Consider the following 16,560-nt stretch of genomic DNA (forward strand, 5'->3'; position numbering starts at 1 on the left):
CTCTTTGTGGCAACACAGCCTGATACTTTAGACAAGATGTCGAGACAACCATGTTTGCGGTGACAAAACCATGTATTCTTACGAGACAGTGCAGCTTTTTCAGTCATGTTTGTGGCGACAAAACCAGGTGTTTTTAACAAGACGTCGGGACATTTCCATCTGTGTTTGTGCCAACAAAGCTGGGTATTTTTAATTAGACATTGGGACATTTCCAGCCATGTTTGTGATGACAGAAGCGGCTAATAGGGTAATTTTTGGGTAATCCTCTCATTCTTTTTACGAATTTCTTCATTCTCTTTGCTCAGGTTTCAAAGGGTTAAACTGTCTAACTCTACAATCCAAACAATATGACTTTGTGCAAAACTCCCACACAGACAGTCACTGCATACATATAGTTTTAATACACAATTTATTGACATTTACAGAAAAAAGAACATATAAAACAACAAAACTGAGTTCTCAGTCTATTGTCCCTGCAATTAACACAAGAGGTGGGAATGTGACTTTGACCTGACAAAACAACATTTCCATGGAAGAGAAGAAAACAATAAGAGTGATGAAGGACAGTGACCAAAAAAAAAGACATTAGATGGAGAGCAACATAAAAGTATTGAGGGATTGAAGGTTTAATTTCCTGAGACCAGTTCTTCAAAAGTTGCTGATGATACATTGTTTGACTGTTTTATCCATTACGCACAAAAGTGCTGTTTTTCTACAAGCAAAAAGGTCCAAAGTTTACTTATAATATGTGTGTGTGTGTATGTGTATATATAACTGAGACTGCTTACAATTCATGCGTAAGAAATGTTTTACTCTGACTGAATTTTCTAATTCCGATTCACATAATTTACAGACAAATTAAAAAATCACTGACGTCATCTTCAAAAAAGAATACTTATTGTGTCAAACGGTATAAAATGAAATTTGTGTGCGCAGTCCACAAAACCAAAAAAAAAAGCTTTTTTTCCCTTCATCGTTATTCTGGTAATCCATTGAGTAATACAAAAATGTGTAATCTTCCAAATAACCTAGATTATATAAAGTCTGATAAAGCAAATGTGTTACTCAAAAACCAAACATTGATCATGTTTTTAAAAATGTATAAACTAATCATATTTATTGCTAAAGCTTCACAGGCTGCATTATTGATCCTTGTGTCTACTGGATGGTGATGACACCCTCCTCCCAGCTGAACTGGTTCACCAGCACGTCATCTTCTTCCCTCATGGAGTTGAGCAGATACTTGACACCAGCTTTCACGCCAGTCTTCACCCCTGCGCCCAGGGCGTAGCCTGCGACCCCGGCGGTCCCCCCTGTGGCGACCATGAGAGCATCCGTGCCAAGGTCAACGGCGCTGAGGATGGCTCTCTGCTTGGCTGTTTCGGAGCAGTTGACTGAGGCGTAATACACAGCTGTGCCGAGGTTATAGAGGGTGCTCACTGCAGGGATCCACTCCACCACATTGTACACACGCTCCTCGCTTTTGTTGATGCAGCTCCTCTGGGGGCTTCGCTTCATCCGTCGACCTGAGGCAGCCGGGGTCAAATCATCCTCCTCTGTGCTGCACTGATGGAGCCAACATTCAGACGCTGTGGATTCAGAGGGCAGGACACGACTGCCTTTCTTAAACACTGCCTGGTACTTTCCAGGTTTGAGTGGTCCACTGCTCGTCACGCCAGCGCACAGGACTCCCAGTCTCTCGCAGGCGCTCAGAGCCTCCTCCAGATCACCTTTGGCTCCTTCCACCGCTGCTCCTGCCATCGAGGTTCCACTCACCCTCGTCCAACCCTCACAATGCCCCTCCTGCTTGGAGGAACCTTCTCCCACTACGGCCAGCTGCTGGATGTTAAACATCACAGCCTCAATGTGGCGCTCTGCTCGATCCCCACCTGAAGGCGATGCTCCTGATGCAGGTGTAGGCGTGGACTTCCTCATTCTCTTCCCTATCAGATCCTCCACCTCCATCAGGAGCTCCTCTGTATCTGCTAATCCCAGTAGGTCATACAGTTTGAGAACCAGGGTCTGCGCCTCCTGCGGACACCCTGCCACCACCAGCACGGGCACTAAAGACAGACCCAGCAGCTCCTGGGGGAACATGGAGGATGAGGGGTCGTCCACGGTGCTGGCAGCCAGCAGCTCCTCACAGCTGACGTTCCCCTGAATGTGGAGATGATCTTGAATCTGAAGCTTCGCCCTGAGGACTGATATGATATTTTTTGCAGATCGAACTCTTTTCTCTTCTTGTGTAACTGTTAATGCAGGATCGGGTTTTTCTGCAGATTGGAGCTGGAGTTTGGATCCCAGGAGAGACTGATGATCCTGTTTGGCGTGCTCCTCTCCCACTTCATTGAAGTCAGCTCCTGGAAGTGCTGTGTTTCTCAGAGCCAGAGGAGGTGGGACCCTGCACAGAGCCTGTTCATTCAACAGGAGCTGGATCACAATCAGCCACTTCAGTTTGGAGAACATTATTCCACACTTATTAGAGCCTTTTTTCCCCCAAGATACTACATTAAACACAGGAGAAAAGAAGAGGGAAAACAACATAAATGAGTCCTTAATGCAAGGGGGTAGGCTTTGTTTAAAAATGAGGGGGGCACATATGAAACAATTGGTTTAGAGAAAACGGCAACTTCTATGGCTGAAAACGGAAGTCGATGCAACAATGCTAAAAACTGCAATTCAGCGAATGGCCACTTGAAGCTGGTTCCAAAAGTGAGTAAATGCACAAGTTTACAGAAGAAATAATAAATATGTCTACAGCTTGGTAGAACAAACGGTTTTTGGTCTCTAAGCTAATATGAACATTATGACAACTGTATAGGGTTGGGTGATTAGGGCTGTCAGCATTAACATGTTAATCGTGATACAGTTAAGATCTGTACATAATGCGTTTTTTTATTTTTAAATCGCATTAATCGCCAGCCTACATTCCTGTCTTTAAGAGGCTGTACTAGGCTGAGTTTTACAGTTACAGTGATAAAACTGGTATCATCTGAAAATAGAAGACACAAGGAATCCAAAAGTGGTACCAACCATGTCATGCTTTAAAGTTATGATAAATTTTGGCAATGTAAAAACGGCATGGCCATTTCGCAGGGGTTTCTTTGACCTCTGACCTGAAGATATCTTAATGAAAATGGGTTTTGTGGGTACCCATGAGTCTCCCTTTAAAGACAGGCCCACTTTATGCTTGTCCCATGCAGTCTTTTACGTTGTTTGAAAATTAAGAAAATCTGTCAAGAATTGCGTCACTTTGTCAATATGGACTTCAAAACTGTTTTAAAATGCAAAATAATGGACTTGATTAATGACAATCAACTATTAAAATTTTGTGATTAATCGAGATTTTAAAAAATGAATCATTTGACAGCCCTAGTTTGGAGAAAACTGCAACCTCTGAGGCTTATAAGGAAGCCAATGCACAAGTGCCAAAAATTGCAGTTCAGCTAATGGCCACTTGAGGCTGGCACCAAAAGCAAGTAAATGCCCAAATTTAGAGCAGAAGTAATAAACATGTTTACAGCTTGGTAAAACAAACATTTTTTGGTCTCTATAGCTAATGTCAACAATAATCACAAATGTACGGGGGTGAATTTTTATGTAAGTCACCTGCTTGCATTTTATTAAGGCTTAGAGTTACACCGGGCTGTCAGTCAGCTCCAAACCCCGCTCCTCCACAGCTCCAACCTCTCACCTAAATTTGGTAACTTCTGGCTCCAAAAAACAAGATAACAAGATGGCTACGCTCATAATGCCAAACTCAAGGATTCAAAGCAAAGGTCCACAAACCAATGGGTGACATCACGGTAGTGGCGTCCATTATTCACACAGTCTATGGTTTGGAGGTCCTATGCCAGGATTTTGGGCACCAAACACTCCTGCATTCAGGTGAATTTTGATGCACCAATTTGTGACTTTTTTGTCAATTTATTCAGGTGTGTGTTTTTCTGTTCTTTCACACAGAGATTTGGCTGGAGACAGTTTTGTTGCTGCACCTGTTTCACTGCAGAATTTTCTTTTTCAAATGACTCACTCAATGTGGTGTAAAATAAGCTTATTACATGACTAGATATTTTAACAATCTTGAGCAGAAACATTGATAAAACCAAGGTTTGTCCCTCTATAACTGTAATTATGAGTAAAATTATTCAAGTTGCAAGATTCTTGTATCATACGAGAGCAGCAATGAAATGTAATAGTGGAAAAACATTGGTTCACAGTAAAAGAAAAAAAAATCTGTATTTTAAAATGCTTTTAAAAAATGCTGCAAACAATGCAAGAAAGAGCAACGCATTCAATTTCGGAGCCTCCACACTTAGCTTGTCCTCTTTTTCCTGCACTGACTGCAACTAAAAATAGAAATATTGTTCTACCCACAACTTCATAATTTCATAACATCTTTTGATGCTGTTACAGCACCTACCTTAACGGCAGTCAGATGTGGAGTCCAGTGTAGTGTAGAGTGTAGTGCCACCAAGATGGCTTCAGTGTGTAGGATGCTTTTTGTTTTCCTTGTATCCCTTTTTTGTCCTCAAAACATGCATAGCAATCTTCTTTCTCTTTGCCTCCAATGAGAATCTCCTCCTGTACACATGACATCCCTGGGCCCTCCCTCTGTCTCATCTGTCTTTCAGCTCCCTCTTCTCACTGGCCTCATTGCTCAACAGGGAGATCGGGGCTTGAATATTGATTCACGTGGGGAAAGTCCATGTGTTCTAAAGCAGTTTTGTTTGTCTGCCCTGCTATCCTCTCATCCCTCCCCCGGCCCTCTGCTCCCTCTCGCTCAGTCGGCAGGTTTTGTTTCTGACCCAAATACTTGAAAGAAATCTCCCCTCATGCCGTGAGCAAATTCATCTCTTACACAGTCAAGACACAAGTGAGGAAAACAGGGGCTATCTGAGGTAAAGCCTGAACTCAGTCACAAGAAAAGATGTTTGAAAATATACACAAAACTCCACTTCATAACTGATGTATGTGTGTTAGTACTGACCTGCTGGCTGTACATGCAATTTTTTGCAACATACAACTAGACACATTACGTCCCTGGACTAACTTCCTTTGGAAAAAGGCTTCTTTTATTCTCTGAAGCGCCATTCACTCACGCTATAGAAACTGTTGGTAAATGTGCGTCTCTTTGCCAATAAGAGCACCCAGAACAGCACGACTTTGCCCTGGAGCAGGCCATCGCTGTCTATGAAAACCATGTATCTCCCAAAAAAAGTCAAGCTTCCATGAGCAAAGAAAAATAGCACTTTTTCAGATTTGTGACCATGTTTTTTTAAGTAATCAAAAGGGTTTTTAAATTAACCCCTTGAAAACTGTGGTGACATCAGTTTCCTTGTGCTGCTTCCAGATGCCTTTCAAATTGATGTGATTTCTTTCAAAAACATGGGGAAAAGGCTTCACAAAAGTTTCACAAATTTTGAAAGAAAATAGTAGATTCAGAAGATTGTTTTTAAAAAGCAAGGGGAAAATATGTAGGGGAAAAATATTAGGAAAGACTATATTCATAATAATAACAATTAGGCTTAATATTTCAAATTATGGAACAAAATTATTATAATTTTCATTTTTTTTTTTTTACTCCAAATTTTTAAGGTAATTGACTTTTGACTAATGCTGCTAAGTTTTGGGTTAGGGTTAGTCTTCTCATGTTTAAAAGAAATCAAGCCAGCCCTCAGGTATTTAAGGGTAATTTCGAGTGTTGGAACACTTTACCGTCCAGTTGGTTTAAAAAAAAAAGCAAAACTAGAGATACATGGTTTTTATTGACAGTAACAGCACATCAGTGTCAGTTAGAAATGTGACCTGAGACTCACTATGATGATGAATATACATCTCTGTTGAAATTCAGATCCAGGCCAAATCGTCTAACACAGAGGAGAATGCAGAAGTTGAAGTTACAATGTCATAAGAAAAAAACAAACAAAAAAAACACTGTCAGACTGCAGTGCAACAGTGTATTTTATCCAATGAGTACATGAGAAAAACAAGCATGGTCATCTGTACACAATTTCTGAAGCTTGCATGCTTCTTTCTAACCACACTCATTTTATTTTTTGCAAAGAATTTAACCATGTTCCCGACGTCACTTCAATTATACCTCCTTCCCTTTCACTTCCTCCTTTCTATTGCTCTTTAAAAACACACAAGCACGCACGCACGCACGCACGCGCACACACACACACACACAGACACACACAAACACAACCCTGTACTTCTATTCTTGTGAAGACCCTCATTGATATAATGTATTCCATAAACCCTTTACTTACCCGAAACTGAAAATTAAATTCTAACCTGAACCTTAAAGGTCGTATGTGCAGGAGTTAGTTGGATAAAGTGGCAAAAATGTAAATTATTATTTATAGCTAGATTTTTATTAATTCATATTCACCTGAAAATGAGAATCATGTTCTTATTACCTTTGAATTAATTCTCGCTTAACACATGGGAAAAGTTTCAGATGGTTGCATTTGCAACCTCACCACTAGATGCCACTAAATCCTGCACACCTTACAAACCAAGACTCCAACCCCCTTTACAGGTCTATCCAGAGGTGAGGACCGCCCCATTTGTCCTCGATACAACTTTGTGCTGAACGCTTAGGGGAACTCAGGAAGCAAGCATATTTTAACATAGTTCTAAGGGGGCAGATCCATGTTTTCACAGACATGGATGTAAACTGTTACTGCAGCTTGACTGGTTTGCGGAGGCATATAACTGCAAGGTGGGAATTTCTGCACAATTTTAACAATTAAAACAATGAACTGGCTCAACTGGGATGCCCACATCTTTTGTGATCTATGTTTAATTATTGCTTCTTAAATAACACAATTTTAAACTCAATCAATAAATTTTGGCACTTCTTCAGGTCCGTTTGATATTTTACAATTAAACACACAAAAAAGATGAAATATGATATTATTTAAAAACCCTTTTTAGGTCACTTTTCCTCTGTGATTAGGTATTGGACTTAAGTCTTTGATAGGGCCACTGGATGTCCACTTTTAGTTATTTAGTAGAGAACTTTTCCTAAATTTGTTCATTTCTGTCTTTCTCTTATTCATTATTCTTTCCTCAGTTACTCCTAAATGAGAAGAGAGAAAAAGGAACTCTAGTATCATCACTGACTCCTCTTTCTCTATTGTTGTTGTTGAGTTAAAATGAATTATTAATAAAGTTAATTAAGTTAAAAGCATTAAGATAATTAGACTGAAGCAGAGGTGACATATACTGTGTACTGCCTGCAAGTTAAAAGTGAAGTTGTTGATTGTTAATGTGTTCTCACCTGTTTTACACAAGAAATCAGCCCTCTGGGTTTCACCCATTTATCAGGAACGACAACTGGCGAAGTGTGACGGTGTGCAGTTCGATTTCTGCCGGGAAGAGAGTCCATCAAAAATCGTGTGAATGTGCTAATTTCAGACGACTGCTCTCTTCACAGCTGTGGTGTGATTGATTAACCACCAGAGAGCTTTAGCTCGCCGGATGTGTGTCACATCTGTGATTCCTGATCACACCTTTAATCCCAGTGCAATTATCATGTCTTAATCTGTAGTGAAAGTTGACTCTTGAACTTGGAGGCACTAGTTTTGAATCATGGAGGCACACTTGAATGTTTGTAAATGAACCTTTACTCAGATTACTTTACAGAAATGTCAGAAATTGAATAAGTAATGCCAAACTGATCTGCCTTCAAAAACAACTCTACATAATATTATAACACTATTAGTCAGGGGGGAGAAAATTTAAATACAAACACGTTGCTTTTTCTTTTTTTTCTTGACATGATGTCCAGTTTTAGTAAATAGGTATTTGCTATGTGTTTTATCTTTCACCCTTAAACAGTTATTTACTGGAAAGTTAATCTTCAATAAAACAATAAATCTTGATACAAAAGAGAAGAGTGTAACAGAACAGACAACAACACAGATACACAAAGGTTTTTAACCTCTTCTGTGTAAGATCACTGAACCCCATTTACTTTCAGAATGATAAAGGTGTGAGACTTCTCACCCAAACACGTAAAACTAAACTAACAACAGACCGAGGAGAGATGTCAATCAGGCAGACACACCCACAAAATGTATTATTTTATATATAATATATTTTGGCATAAAGTCATAAAGCAGTGCAAAAGGAACCAATCAGCCCTATATTAAAAATTATTTAAAGCAAAACCTAAATTTTGCCTCTTTCCGGATGTGGGACTGAAATGAGTTCAATCAAACTTGCCATGCCATTTTTCTCATAACATTTTTCATAACTACACTTAATACACTACACTTCATAACTACTTCTGATGTACAGTAAATATGGTTACAATCTCAACTTCTAAGCCAACATGGACGAGAAGACTTAAAGTGATCTAAAGGGAAAAAAAATTAAACCGGGCAACACCATCTCCTTAGGAAGGTTATTTAATGTGATCAAAAGTTCTGGGGGAGCTAATGAGAGATGTTTAGACATTATTGTACTGTGTTTATAACACACACAAGCTTAAATCTTAGGGGGAATATTTGCTTACTCCCCCGATCGTTGCCTCAACAAACGAAATACTGACAGTGGTGCGACCACCAGTTTGTAAAGTTTGACCTGAGAGAGGTGAAATGCATCTTACAAACATGAAATCAAATCACATTTCAAGGTGATGAAATAACTTGTTTGTGATGTTCATGCTAAAGGCTGGTGCGCCAACGAATTTTGAAGTGTTAATTAAGTGTGATTTATATTCAGTCTCCTAGGTTTGAAAACACACACACACACACACACACGCACGCACGCACGCACGCACACACACACACACACTCACACACTCACACACACACACACACACACACACAGTTTGTTGCATCTTTTAAATCTTAAAAATTCAGTTCTTAATTTTGATTGCGAAAAGCGTTTGCTTAAGGTGCTTGACCATAGACATGCACAATTTTTAATCCACCAGTGTTATCCAGTAACATCTATTCTTCACTTCCCCGCAAAAATATCAGCAACTATGCCTGTAAAGGGATATTTCTGTTCTATAACCTATTTACATTTTATTAAGACCCAAAGTTACACATATTTAAGGGCGAGGCCACTTGAGTGACAGGTTGTCAGTCAAGTGTCAGATGCAACCCAGTGCTCTTAGACAGCAAACCTCTCATTCAAATATGGTCACTTCATGATCTAAAAAAACAATGTGGCCAAAATGCTAATAAAAACTAATAGCCTCAAAACAGCTGTTCACAAACCTATGGGTGTTGTCATGGTAGCTATGTCCTATTTATAGATTCTATAGCTTTAACCTGCATCTGACTTTGGGCTTAATAACACTCCAAAGATTCCTAATCAAGACAATCTGGTAGGAATTGCTTCACTTTGTCAGTATGGACTTCAAAACTGTTAAAACATGACTTAAAAATATGATTAATTGTGATTAACGTATCACAATTTTAAAAATGAATGGCTTGGCAGCCTTAGTTACAACCTTTCTGTCTGTTTAACAGTTCACCATGCAGCCTGAAAACATCAAACCTTTTTTTGTCATCATATAAGTATAAATATGGTCAGAGGGATACATGCAGACTGCACAGAGTGCAAAAGTTCATACTAACACAATAAGTCAATAAACCAGGATACGTGTAATGCCATGAAAAAAATACTTTTAACTCTGTACAGGATCTGAATCCTGTCTCAAGAGACCTCTAAGACCAGTTTTCATGGCTGTTCCTAAAGAACACTTTTCCAAACAAAAGTCAAAGCTTCAAGGCAATTAGGCAATCTAAAAATAAAAAAAATAAAAAAAAAAAAAAAATGAAAAAATGCTAATTACTGTTATGAACACACACAGTATGGGTTAGTGAGTTGTTGTTTTGTGAGACAGAATGATTTGTGTTGTTCAAGTGTGACGTCATAAATTCAAGGTGGGTGTAATCAACAATTTGTCTGTGGACGGAAAGGATCAGCCAGAAGGCTTCCGCTTATCCTCTCATTGATTCAGAGAGTGTGGGAGTTATTTGGCTTGCTGCTCTCTCACACACCAGTCACTGATGGTGAAGACAGAGCAGCAATATCCGCTAGCAGGGCGTACGCTGTTTCCCAGTCCAGTCCACTTAAACAGGCACATTTTACATTCAGTTTCTCCTGGGACACACACACACACACACACACACAGACACACAGACACAGACACACACACACACACACACACACACACACACACACACACACACACACACACACACACACACACACACACACACACACACAGCATCCGTTTACAAACTCTCACACAACTATTGCAGTATAATGCAAATCTCATTCACGCAGTTGGATGTTAAAAGTACTTCCCAAACACATGCATTTTTGCTAAAACGTTACTATTTCAACAGCGTCATGTACGGACGAGAAGCATGACTGCATCTGAAGTCTGTTCAGTGGAATGCAAAAGCAGAGCGAAAACTTACACGCGCAAACTTGCAGCTCGTATGCAGGTGTTACAGGTAATCTGACGAAATGCGTGTTAGGAAGGCACCGAGCATACGACTGGTTAAATGACGGAGATTACACTGCATGAGTTGTGTGAGAGTTTGTAAAGTGATGTTTCGATATAGTTTTTTCTGTTGTTTAGTGTGATGCGGCTTTTACTCCCATTCATCAAAAATTGACTTTGTTTACTTAGTGAAATCAAGGTAACATGCGTTAAGTAATTTATTAACAAATGTTCATTTTGTGAGTGAAGCATTACTTTGATGAATCCAGCTACACTAGTTGCCATGTTGTGTGAAACTGGGATGTATCACTCCTTGTGGTAAATCTGAATTTTATGACTCGCTGTGATCAACCAGAGTATTCTGTGTTAAATCAGTAAGAATGGGCTTTTTGACATGATTAATTGCTTATGTTCTACATTAAAACTGTCTATTTTAATGTTTATTTCACTAAAAAAACATGTTGTAAAGGCTTCATTTATTTTTATATTATAATTGCATCTAAAAATCTCATTTTGACGCTTTCAGTTGTTCAAAAAAACTAATGAGAATGATGCTACCAACTCTGTGTGTGTGTGTGTGTGTGTGTGTGTGTGTGTGTGTGTGTGTGTGTGTTTGTGTGTGTGTGTGTAGGGGTGGGATGGGGGTTTGGGTGGCGGTTGGAGTACTAATTGGATCACAGATGAGCTCAAGGACTATAATAATTGAGATAGAGAGGCTGCTGGGTGGAAAGATACTTGGAGTTGGCATTGAGCGTCTTTGATACCAAGTGAACTGTTGAACAGATCACCGGTTTAAACTGCTGGATCAGATCGAGATTTTTCGACGCTGCTAACAGGTGAGACTTTCAGGTTGTTGTCATTCATTTTCAATAGATTATTGTGATGAAGGAGCCTAAAAACACTGTGACTGGTTAGTGTGCTTATCCAGAAGAGACATAAGGACACTGTACTATTTTCGGACAAAAATGTTTAATTTTCCTCATATTACTTTGCATAATTTATTGGATGAAAAATCTTCACTTCAAAACTAATGTGCTCCATTTATATTAAACCAATTTATTTCTTATGAAGTTTTATTTTAAGGATCTATATTTTCTAATTGTAATAACCTGATATTTGAAGCTGAAGCCTATCCCAGCTGTGATTGGGCGAGAGCCGGGGTACGCCCTGGACAGGTCGCCAAAGTATTGCAGGGCTGACACAAAGATACAGACAACCATTCACGCTTACTTTCAAACCTACAGCCAGTTTAGAGTCACCACTTAACCTGCATGTCTTTGGACTGTGGGAGGAAGCCAGAAAACCTGGAGAAAACTCTGCGCTGACAGGGGGGAACATGCAAACCCGGGTTCAAACCTGGGACCCCGTATTTGAGACGACAGTGCTAACCACTACACCAGCGTATAGCAGGGGACTTTTATATTGACAGACTATAATGCGACTCATATATGTGACGTTGCCCCAGATAAAGTAGGTGGTTGCAAGAAAAATATGATGAAGCTACTATGCACAGCTGAAGCAGGAAGTATGATGAAATTTCCACCATAATTTGATGCAGAAACAGAACAAATTGGATTATGGTAAGACTCATGATCATGATTATTTTGGTCAATATTGAGATCACAGTTGTTTCATACAATAGCTCACTGACTTAAACACATTATGCATTTATCAGATTAAAAATAAACTTCCTGAACCTCAAACATAATTCTAATGACAGAGCCTTGAGGTTAAGCAGACATGCAACAGCCTGGCTGAGAGTGAGTTTGGGTTTGTAGGGAGGGGCAAAAGCATACCAATGTGGAAAGGAGTGCGCTGGATTTATAACACAAGACAGAATGAGAGAATCATAACACATTAATCATTTCATCTCAAATATCTTGTTTTCATTATCATCGGAAACCAAATTTGAAATTATAATTAAAATCCACTTAACTGCCCAGTCCTTCAAATTGGTGCAGAAATATTCACTAGAACGTAGGAAATAAATTGCTCAAAATTTCTTGAAGGAGTACCCTTGAACCCCTGCCAATATGTGTCACCCCAAACGCTGAAAAAGAAAAACCTGCTCCCTTTGCTGGTAGTCAGATCAAACATCTACATGTTGCTGCACGCATGCATTACTATGTGTAACCTAGCCTAATTAAAAATTGTTTCCTGCGTGTGCAGACCCATAAGTGTGTTATCTTAGAGTGCATAATATTTGGAGAATAACCAGTCCAAATCCACCAGCGTCAGGCTTCACACACCATTCTGAGGGTGAAGTGTGACTGTTAGATGTCAGGCTGCAGCCAACAGCGGAAGTGTGTTGGGAAAAACGTGAGACTGTGGTGTTTGGCCTGATTATAATAATATTTTACAGATACATTTTATATTATATTGTGTTTGCCATTGTTTCCTCTATGAGACAAACAATAAGTTTTAAGAGGGCAATCAGGAAATGTTTAAGTATAACTGAGTACATGTGAGAACATGTAAGTATATGCAGTCGTAGCAGGAATCCTACAAAGAACATACGATTAAAAAAACGATTAAATCAAAAAAAAAATAAACACCACATGTTTGCATTATCTACTGTAATGCAACGCAATGCAAATACAGACTGATGTAATTCAAAGAGCATTACAGGAACATTTGAAGAGGAAGAGGCTGATTGTTGCAGGCTGTCATGTTGATTTAAATGGATGACATTAATCACAACCCACTTAATATACTGGTTGAGTTATAGATGAAATGGGAGTTAATGGAGGTTTTCAAACAATTAACAATTATGTATTATATAATATAGCTCATAACAGCTCACGTTGGAGCTATTTATTGTTGTTTGCTGATCACAAATAGTAGCTTATTGTTTGATTTTTTGAGTTTGCTGTATTTAGATTAGTTATTTGTTTAGTTTCATCATTGTTATTTTTTTTTTAGCATATTTAGTGTTTTTCACACTTTGTATTTTGTTCTGTTCGTGGATTTTTACATGTACACATCACATGCTCATGGTGCGTCAGTGGCCCTTATGGTCTATGATTTCAGCTTGAGTTTAATTTTACTAACAAACTGACATAAAGAAATTGACATAAATAAATTTGCAGGTTTCCCGTATTACCAAATTCACAAACCAAAACAAAAAAACCCACAATACTAATTACACAAAAACTAAATATGCTAACTTGTATAATTACAATAAACTCAACAAATAACTAGCAAAAGAAAACTATCAATCTCTGATCCAAATAACATCTAAATAAATCAAACAATACAACTTATAATGAGCAAATAACAACTAAATACTAACAACAAATATCTCCTACAGCTTATGAGTGAGTCTGGCCACTAGTTTCTGCTGCTACAGCTGCCTGAAAGCTGTCACAATTTTAACTAAAAAATAAAATAAATGAATTATGTGACGATGGTAAAAGACATTATGTTTTTTTGGGTTGGTCACAGAGTATTTGTTCATTGGTTAAACCAATATAAGAAGAGTGCTGTAGGGAAACTTATTGTCAGCCAGATGTGCACATTTTGTCTGCTTTACATCTGACTTACATTTCAGAGTGATGGAGAGAACCCTAAAGTGCTGCACTCTGGCTTCACTGTTCGCTTTAGTCGTCCTTGTCTTATTTCCTGTGAGGTCTGGATGTCAGGAGGACAAATACAAATCACTGACTGGGGTAAGACTAAAGACATCTACAAAGTCAAGTGACTTACGGCCACATTATAGTGTGTAGCTGAAGTGTACAATAATGCCAGACAGGCTAACAGATGATGTTTTGACTTGCACGCTAAGCCGGAGTGCTGCGTCGGAGGAGATGCTGAGATGAAGAGATCTAAAGACATCGACTATAACAGTTTTGTGGGTCTAATGGGAAGGAGAAGTGTTGCTCAATCAAACAGTGAGTTATTTTTTACAAGAACCACTTCGTCTCACAGCATTTCTATCACTGACGCTATAACTCTTGTCGTCTAAAGCCTAACTCTTTTTGCAGGTCGCAGAAACATCCCGACGTCAAGAAAAAGTATGAATTTGTATCCAGTATGCAGTATTTTACCTGTACTGACCTCACTTGCAATACTGTAGCTTTGTGGCATTGTATCACATTTTCTCTTGATCTTCTGCAGGACACATAGACCACATCCTCGCTGATCTGTTGGGGTGGAGCACAGGTGAGTTTCTTCAGCAACAATGAGAGCAATTCAACCAAAAGGTCATACAATATCTATTGATTTACTTTACACTATTTACCAGTGTATTGTGTGGCTGTTTTGGGGACAAACATACGGTAAGTTGTGCATGCTCTTTTGTAAAAGGAACGGTGTGTAAGATTTAGGGGGATTTAGTGGCGTAGCAGTAAGGATTGCAGGTTGTAACCAGCTGAAATTTCTCCTGGTGTGCTCACCTTTTTTTTGCGAATAATTTGGAGAAAAAAAACGCTGCTTATCTGGTATACAAACTTAGCTAAGGTGCTGGAGCTATAGAGCATCAAACTAAAGCAGAAAAAAAGGCAGCCTGTTTATGCCTTGAAGAAGGTCTCATTGAAAGCTTGCATTAAAAAGACTTTTGCACAGACTGAGTGTGTGGATGCTTTTTTCTGCTTTAGTTCTCTAATAACTTAATATCTAGAGGCTGGCTGTGAAAAACACGCAAGTTATCTCCTTGAGTATGACACTTAAGGCTTAATTTCCCATCGGCTGAAAATAACTTATTTAAGGCTGTTGAAAAGTTCTTAGTTAAGCTAAAACATTAAGGAATTGCACTGTAAAAAGATTTTACATGTGTTTCGTGCAACTGATTTTTTTTAAGGAAACTTTAACTCGTACTTAAAGGAAAATCTTAAGCTGTTTTGTGCAACTGCCCCCAGATGTTCAGGAGGTTTTTTACTTACTACACTTCTTAGTAGCACAGTGGTTAACCACAACAGTGGTGACAACAATTAATTTTGGAACCGAACAGCGTAGAAAAACCTTCAAGATGTAATTTCCAACTATTTTGGGGATGCCCATTCATTTGGTGAGACTTCTAAAATCACCAGAGCGCTATACGATCAAATAAGACAATGGTGCTCAGACAAAGCATCATTGTGAGAAGCAGCTGTGGCTCAGGGGGAGGTAGAGCGGCCGCTAATCACAAGAGCGGCCCCTGCTCTAGTCTGCATGTTGACAGATCCCTGGGCAAGACCTCAAATTGCTTTCGAGTGTATGTTAACTCTTAGTGTTAAAGCTTCTTGAGTGGTCGGAAGGCTAGAGAGGTGCTATACAAGTTTAGGTCCATTTACAAGATCCGTGGTAAAAATCTGGACCTGTTTCCTGCTTTTAAACATATGGTGCAGAGACAAGAAAGAGCCATTTAATTAGAGCGCTACAGTATGAATCATCAAGATTGCTATTGACACTGTGTTGTCACCCTGAGGACATCTGTAATGCGTTTACTGATCTTACTGGCATTGGGTGTGGAAAAGATTACTTAACAGTTTGCATGCCAAATAGTTATATGCATATTTCAATAGTTTATGAAATATCCAGGACTGATCATAAACTGAAGGTATAAAGTTATTGCAGATAATAGCATCAACCAAATTGGTGATTTTCTCTCATTTGGCATTTGTAAGTGTGGTCCTGTTGGTAATTGTTTCTAGTTACCTCCAGTAAAAGGGAAGCTGTTGTATGTTGACGATGTAGGTGTTAACCTGTGGTCTAACGTATCCAAAGCTGTGGAATAACAGACCATTGTTTGGCAGAAACACGCTTTGTTTGTAGACTTATAAAATAGACTGAGGACACATTAAAAGGAACGCCACTGAAAGCAAGTGATGTATTGCTGATGATTGATGATTATGATAACTATGTATTGAGTGTTAAAGTTAACCAAAGTTAATTAAAGTTAAACTTTTTTCTCTTTTAACAGGAATGGTTTGTCCGTGTGCTGAGGAGTATTTACAGACAAGGAGAGGCTGAATCATTGATCACGGGAACCATAGGTAAAATCTGCATGTGCGTAAAATAAAAAAAATATCCATGTAAAAAAAAAAAAAAAAACTTTCTTAATCTCTTGCATACCTTGTTCTCTTTACTTAGGTTTCGAC

General features: G+C 38.9%; 1 protein-coding gene across 1 annotated transcript; it reads right to left on the reverse strand.

Annotated features, from left to right (window-relative positions):
• Window positions 1-378: 378 nt before the first annotated feature.
• Window positions 379-4,598, reverse strand: apof (apolipoprotein F). Its single transcript, XM_042497576.1, has 2 exons — window positions 4,424-4,598; window positions 379-2,504 (listed from the first exon to the last, which is right to left on the reverse strand). The coding sequence occupies exon 2, from the start codon at window positions 2,464-2,466 to the stop codon at window positions 1,159-1,161; it is 1,308 nt and encodes a 435-aa protein (XP_042353510.1). The 5' UTR covers window positions 2,467-2,504; window positions 4,424-4,598; the 3' UTR covers window positions 379-1,158.
• Between the last annotated feature and the right edge of the window lie 11,962 nt (window positions 4,599-16,560).

Source organism: Plectropomus leopardus, chromosome 2 (assembly GCF_008729295.1).
Source record: "Plectropomus leopardus isolate mb chromosome 2, YSFRI_Pleo_2.0, whole genome shotgun sequence".
Lineage (NCBI taxonomy): Eukaryota > Metazoa > Chordata > Actinopteri > Perciformes > Serranidae > Plectropomus > Plectropomus leopardus.